We start from the raw sequence: 8,085 nt of genomic DNA, 5'->3' as shown, positions 1-8,085 counted from the left end.
CTGTGTCGTCAGCAAGTCGTTTCCCATCATGCTTTTGCTCAGCGCAGTCGGTGGAGAGCAAATGCGCTCGACTGCAGAATCCGACACATCCGCCTTTCGCTCGCGAGAGTTTTTTGACATACGTCAGCATGACATCAGAGCAAGGCGGACCGCCTTCGGACATTTTTCTAACCGGAATGCATCTCGCGCTGATCACCGGTGATCGGTTCTGCACAGATTTTGCTCATCTCAAACAAGCCTGTTGACATGACACAACACATGAGGGCATGGGAATCACATGACAATGAAACATGACAAAACCAGGAAGTGCATGACAAGACTGTGAACACGACACACTAAAACATAACCAAGAACACGATAAACTAAACACATGAACAATGAACATGAACCGTCACCAAAACACCCTGTGACAATAGGGCTGAAACTAGCAGAACACACTTGAGTCGCGCCTGGCGTCGTATTGCTTAGGGTGTGTGGTAGGACCAGAGGTTTCTGTGTCACATCTACAGAGTCTGCACAAGAAAATATTCACAATGATGGAAAATACACCATTCACATGTTTGACATATAGGCGATTTTATTATTGACAAATAAAATATAATATTACAAACATTTCTGAAAGCAGCTGCTCAAACCTCAAATTTCCATTCATGTTATACAGTGATAAAAACTTACATCATCAGTAACTTTGGCTTGTTGATCAGTTAATGCTAGTGTCTAAAGTCTAGAGAATGGAGGACAGTTCCATTAAATCATCTATTCCTGTCAGCTTGCACTCGTTATGAGAACAGCAGACAGAAACTATAAAAACATGTCAAACTTAAACTATAAAAAACATGTAAAACTGACCAAAATAACCAATAACTACAAATCATTCAGAGCATCACTTGGGTTAGTTAACATGTAAAAGAATGAAACCCATAATAATCATCTTCCTGTGCTCAGGTGTTTTTGTATAATTATTTGACTGATTTGTTACGGTTCTTGTTCACAGAGGCATAAAGTTGACTGCAGTTCTCCTGAGCTCCAGCACTCGCTCCTCTGATGGAAGAATACGTCACTTTATAATCACAGCGAACCTGAATCAACATCACAGTTATTGTCAAATAAGGTTTCGACCCACAATTATTACAGCATGTTGTTTAAGCTCAAATTAAGACTTTTGAAGAAGTGCACACAAGAATCAAACCGATATAGGCCATGTACATGCTCACCTTGTTTTTCTTGTCAGGGTTTTTACTGTACGAAGTGACCTCAGTATACGTCACATCATCTGTCTGCCCCTAAACATCAATGGAAATATGGCACATCAAGCTATTAAAGGCCGTACTATGAGTACAGTTTTACACAGGTGCTGCAAATGTTTCAGGGAAAATATGTGTAAAACTAGTGTCGTGGAAATTTCATCAAGTTTTGTGAAAATCTATTATACAGACATGACGTTAGGATGACAGATCTACTGTAATCAGTGGTGGGCTGCCAGGGCCAACAGGGCCTTCTCTGCTGGCCCTATCAAAATCAAAAATATATATATTTTTCATAATTAAATTAATGTGTCTGAATGTATCTAAATTCAATTACTCTCTATTTCAGTACGTTACGTTACAATTATATTTCCGTAAAGATTGTGGTTATTTTTTGTGAGGCTGAGCTGTATTTTCATCATCTAAACGCATCACAGCTCCGTGGACCAGCACAAGTAGAATAACAAGCCTTCAGTTGAAGCTGCCATTTTCCATTGGATCATAACTTTGACTGACGTGGGTCATCAGCCAATCAAATTTTGATGTGTAGTGATAGAACGCCCCAGAGGCCCAGCGATGTGTCGGCGCTACCCCCCGCTGATGTCATCCGCCGTTTGAACTTTTCGCGGGTTGTGAGTGATCTATGTAAAATATTCTATGGCCTCTGCGGATGACGGTCTGAATCTGTTCTTGTGCATCCTGATGTCAAGCCGGTAACGTTAGCTGGCAAGCTGTATTTATCTGTCTCTTTTGATGTTCTTGTTGTTCTGTGTTTTTGTTTGTTTGTTTAAGAGTATGTATGTCAGTGAGTTGATTTTGATTCATTTCACCAGTTGCCTAAATGGTGACACGTGAGTGCAGTGGTATCAATAAATAGTTAAATTGCCTTTTTGTCTGGCGTGTCCTTTTATGTTGCCTGCCCCCTTCCCAAAGAGCACTTTGAAAGCGGTGTTCGTAACAGTAGTGCATACAGTGCATGATTGTATTGTATATGTATCGGTGTGTGTGGTGTTGTTATGGCAGTGGCGTGGGGTGTGTTGATCGTTAGTGAAGGCCCTGACTGAAACCCCACGGTTGTCAGAGAGTTTTTGCCTTGTAATGTTTTATTTTGGCCACTAGAGGTCCTTAGGACTCTCATGTCTAAACATGTGCCTTTTGTAATCTGTGTTATTGTTTTCACCTGTGTCTCGTTCGTTGCTGTGTATTTAAGCTGGTCTGTTTCTCTGCATCCTTGCTTGGTTATTGTGGTTCCTAAACCTGTGACTGCTGTAAGTTTGCGCTTGTTCTAAGAAGTTTTCTTTTGTGCCTTTTTGATTGTTTACTTTTTTGCTGTTATTGGAACCTTTTTCCCTGAGTTTCTGTTTTTGAGATTGTTGACTCTCCTTTTTGATTTTGATGTCCTTTTGGACTGGATATTCTTCTGTATTGGTGGTTGCCTGGAAGAAAGCGTTTTTTGTGCCCTTTTTCAATTCAATTCAATTCAATTCAAATTTATTTGTATAGCGCTTTTCACAATACACATTGTTTCAAAGCAGCTTCACAGAAAGTGCTTTTCATAAATGTACATTGAAAAATGTTAGAAAGAGAATGTTAAAGAAAAATGTTAGGATAAGTTAATCAATCATGTATTATTTTAGGCCATAACAACGCTGGCTTTTCCTTTGTTTTATTTTTTTTATAAACTCTTTTTGATTCTATCTAAGCGAGCGTCTGACTATTGGGTTCAAACCCCTCCTGTGGCTCAGTGGTGGAATCTCGGAAAGAGACCCGAGTTCGATTCCCAATTCTGACAACGGTACGCCACTGACTGTAATATGATAGGATGTTACAGGAAAAAATACCACACACAGTAAAAACTCCAGTGTTAAATGAACTCTCCTGGGAGTAAATGTGACATCACACTCAAGAGTGTTAGGCCTAGCCCACACAAGTTTTTCCTCCGTTAAAAAAAAAAAGCATCTTGGCCTACATGAAAAACGCAAAAACACGCTATGAAGTGCTGATCCTAAAGCCATGTTGGCCAATCAGAAGCCTGGAAAAAAGATTATTGCTGGTTCTGGTTATAAATTAGCTCGGTGATTCAGGACAAATGATGATTATGTCAAAAAATAACCAACACCACCTGATCAACTTTTCTCTTTGCCTGTCTGGCTGTTACAACAGCCCAAGTGAAGTCTAATGTTAAAAAGTCAAGGGTCAAGAGGCCAACTAAAGCAAAACACTGATCACCATAATGTTGACTTAAGATTTTTCTCCTTTGGCGATTCTGCTTGTTAACATCAGATATCTTAAAAATAATGGTCAATCATCACTCAATGAAACACTTAATTGTCTCATTAACTTTAACACTTTTCATTTTAGCAGTTTAACACTCTTGAGTGTGGTCTCAAATAAACTCCCAGCAGAGTTAATTGGTAACACTTTACAATGAGGTTGTATTAGTTAGCATTAGCTAACATGAACTAACCATGGACAGCACCTCATTTCAGCATTAGTTAATCTTTGTTAACGTTAGTTAATAAACATCCAGCTGTTCATGGTTTGTTCATGTTAGTTCACAGTGCATTAACTAATGTTAACAAGATTTTAATAATGCATTAGTAAATGTTGAAATGAACATTAACAAAGATAAATAAATGCTTTATATGTGCAGTTCATTATTAGTTCATGTTAACTAATGTAGTTAACGAATGAACCTTATTGTAAAGTGTTACCAGTTAATTTAAGTTAATTTAGTTTTTGATGTGCAATAACTTTCAAATATATACACATATCAAAATATACACAAATTATTTGAAATGATCATATTGTTCACTAGGAGTATGAAAGGAAATGTTGATTGTGTCATTGTTTCCGTCATATTTATTCTATTTTATCTGTGACTTTAGACCAGAAAGATTACGCATTAACAAATGTATCATTATCTGATCTGAATAATAAGAGTGTCATATTTCAGTCCTCTGTGTAGCAGAGCTTATGAATATTAATAACTCATGGATCGACCTGCAATACTCACCACAGAGTCATCAGTGCCGCTTCTGTTCCCTGAAAAATAATGTCATATGAATATTTATCAGACACACAGTCTCTAATGCAGATGACTGTCCGTTTTTAAAAGAGTCTAGAAGAATTGATTTCTCTTCACTCAGAGGAATTCTGTCTAAATTACACATTTATTTTAGTTGTAAATACTTCAGATGTTTTTGACTTGTTGACTGTTGTTACCAAATATGAGGAACTCTAAAAACTCACCAGTTCTTTTTTTACGAATCAGCCAGAGAATAAGAGCAGGAAGGAGAACGGCAAATGAAGCGGCAACAATCACAATCCCAATCTCTGAGCGAGAGCCTAAACAGAGAGACACGTTCAGCATTACTGTTTAACCAAATACATAAAAAAGTGATATGTCATATTTAACAGCATAATTATCCATGTTCATCATGAAGTAAATTGATGCTTGTGAGGTAGTTTCTGTACAAGAGAATGAAAATAGGAAGTGATGTAGATTATAAATTAAACATGGCTTGAGTCAGAGTGTGTGTTTAACTGCTCTAACAACTCCAGAGAGGATTCAGATACTGATTCTAGAAAAAATACACAAATTAGATTTTGATGCATGAACACAACATTCAAGGCATTTCTTTTACAAACTGATTTATCTAAAAAAAAAGAAAAGAAAAAAAGTTTAATTTATCACATTTTTAAATATAACTCTGATTGTGTTAATCAGAAATAAGAAAGTCATACACACTTAGTATGGCTTGCGGGTGAGTAAATCATGGGCTAATTTTCATTTTTGGGTGAACTATCCCTTTAGGCCCAGGTAAGCCCGTGCATTAATGCGGCCCTGTCTACATTGCATTGAGCAACAAACGGTGCAGTTACTAACATAAAATTGGTTCCCAGAGATAACGGGAACGAGCAGTTACGGTTTCTGACAGCTGTGGGAGAAAACTAAATTGTTCTCTGAATACTGAAGCCTGATTTGTTCATGACAAATGGCTCTCCAGCCCACCAAAACAGGCGGGGCAGACTGCATATTTAGGTTGCGTTGAAAGCCATTTTTGTCAGACTTTTTTGACTGAGGAATGGCAGCGTTGACTTGGGCAAAGGCGCAGTAGCACGGCACGCTATCTCAGCAAACCGAGGATATGTTAGTAACCGGAACATTCCCTTTTAATACAGTTCACAGGCATTGTGTCAGTTTCTGATACTTTTGGGGAATGCAATTCAATGGCACCACGTCACTAAGGCATTTTCCATAAATATGAAAAATAGGAATCAATATAGACTGTGAAAAAAGCTGCACGTTCCATCAGCATTTCTGTAAAAGTTGTTCTTGGCCTTCAGTAGTCCAATCCTGTTCTTGGAGATATAGCCCTAAGATATGGTGTGCATCCTGCATTATCAATCAATTTTACTCACCATTGTTACTTTGACAGAACAACACTTGTCAAGTAAGGCTGACAAGACACTTTATTAAACAACTCTTTCCAATAAAGTTCAAATTCAAGGGAAAAGAGGATTCAGTGAAACTCATAACAGTGAAAGTTCTTTAAACGATGCCTTGAGTTACTCTTCTGTCAGAGTCAAAGAAGCTTTTGTGCTCTCAGTTTGTTCTGGTTCAGTGACACTAATAGTCCTTAGTGTTACTGACATTATGAGGGTCTTCTGAAACTGATTCATGAGAGTGTTTTCTCACCTGAACTCTTGACAGTGTATGTGACTGAGGTCTTGAGTTGTTTTCTCTGAGTAACTTCACATCTCCACTCTCTGTTGTGATCTTCATTCAGGAGTGTTGTAGTCAGAGAGATGATACAGCGATCTGGAGCTGATATCTGATATCTGGAGTCTGTCTGAAGATCAACACCAGCCTGATTCACCCACAACAGCTCAATTCCCTCAGAACGGACCAAATCATTGCAGGAGAATCCATCATATGAATACAACTGACAGGAGAGAGTCACAGAGCGGCCTGGACTGATCTCAGTCTGTGAGGAGGATGATGATGATGATGATGATGATGATGAGGATGGAGACACTGAAACTAAACACAAGACACAAATCACAGACTCTTCAATCATCATCTGAGAGATTAAAGGGAGAATCTGCCCTTTTTAAATTGACCTCATAATCATAAACTCACCATGAAGAACATGCAGATCAACACGTGCATCAGGTCCTTGTTTCTGTTCATTCGCAAATTGTTGGCAGGTGTAATATCCATAATCTTCTATTGTGACGTTGTTGCCTTTCTTCTTCATCCCTCCATTAATCAGTTCAACAGCTGCTGAAAGTCTGAATCTGTTATAGCTCCATGTAGTTGATGTGCAGTCAGGAAGAGCATTATTACAGGGCAGATGGATATTTGCACCAGAACTGATGAACACATGAGTCTCATTCACTCCACTGGTGCCTGAAACACAGAACATTTGAGTGATCATTATGATATAAATTAATAAATAAAAACATAAAACATGCCAGCATAAAAAGCAGAGGATTGAAAAAATGCAGTGTTTTCTCCTCACTGGAGAAGTGTTGCTTCACAGCTCTCTTATTAATATCCAGCATTTAATGATATTCAGAACAGAAGAAGAATGAAAGAGTATCTCTAAACAAGCCCAAACTAACTCATTTAAAGTGCCGTTGGGCTCATGCAGCCAAACACTCTCATTCAGCACAAATCAAAATGTTTTCATATTTCTTGATGTATTTGATGCTAAACTATTAATTATTATGTAAACTTCATGGCTGTTACAGTATGGACAGAAAGTCCTCATCTTCAGTGGTTGTGGAACATGAACTGAATAATGTTAATCACACTGGCTCAACACACACTGCCCCTGCCCCTAAACCTACCCATCACACACACACACACACACACACACACACTGCCCCTGCCCCTAAACCTACCAATCACACACACACACACACACACACACACACACACACACACACTGCCCCTACCCCTAAACCTACCCATCACACACACACACACACACACACACACACACACACACACACACACACACACACACACACACACACACACACACACACACACACACACACACACACACACACACACTGCCCCTGCCCCTAAACCTACCCATCACACACACACACACACACACACACACACACACACACACACACACACACACACACACACACTGCCCCTACCCCTAAACCTACCCATCACACACACACACACACACACACACACACACACACACACACACACACACACACACACACACACACACACACACACTGCCCCTGCCCCTAAACCTACCCATCACACACACACACACACACACACACACACACACACACACACACACACACACACACACACACACACACACACACACACACACACACACACACACACACACTGCCCCTACCCCTAAACCTACCCATCACACACACACACACACACACACACACACACACACACACACACACACACACACACACACACACACACACACACACACACACACACACACTGCCCCTGCCCCTAAACCTACCCATCACACACACACACACACACACACACACACACACACTGCCCCTGCCCCTAAACCTACCAATCACACACACACACACACACACACACACACACACACACTGCCCCTACCCCTAAACCTACCCATCACACACACACACACACACACACACACACACACACACACACACACACACACACACACACACACACACACACACACACACACTGCCCCTGCCCCTAAACCTACCCATCACACACACACACACACACACACACACACACACACACACACACACACACACACACACACACACACACTGCCCCTAC

The 8,085-nt window shown here is 40.0% G+C and overlaps 1 protein-coding gene across 2 annotated transcripts in view; it reads right to left on the bottom strand.

Moving 5' to 3' along the window:
• Positions 1-553: 553 nt before the first annotated feature.
• The window catches only part of LOC307128857 (uncharacterized protein), a 12,342-nt gene continuing 4,810 nt past the window's right edge, over positions 554-8,085 (bottom strand). For both annotated transcript variants that reach the window (XM_079820868.1, XM_079820869.1), the window contains 6 exons: positions 6,391-6,660; positions 5,947-6,291; positions 4,497-4,592; positions 4,261-4,289; positions 1,215-1,283; positions 554-1,079 (listed from right to left, as the gene is read on the bottom strand). In XM_079820868.1, coding sequence (XP_079676994.1) covers positions 960-1,079; positions 1,215-1,283; positions 4,261-4,289; positions 4,497-4,592; positions 5,947-6,291; positions 6,391-6,660 — 929 coding nt within the window. In that variant the 3' untranslated portion in view covers positions 554-959. The remainder of the gene's footprint in view (positions 1,080-1,214; positions 1,284-4,260; positions 4,290-4,496; positions 4,593-5,946; positions 6,292-6,390; positions 6,661-8,085) is intronic.

This window comes from Gobio gobio, assembly GCF_949357685.1.
Source record: "Gobio gobio genome assembly, chromosome: 1".
Classification (NCBI taxonomy): domain Eukaryota; kingdom Metazoa; phylum Chordata; class Actinopteri; order Cypriniformes; family Gobionidae; genus Gobio; species Gobio gobio.
The sequence above is the reverse complement of the archived record's forward strand: the minus strand, read 5'-3'. Positions and strand labels throughout refer to the sequence as shown.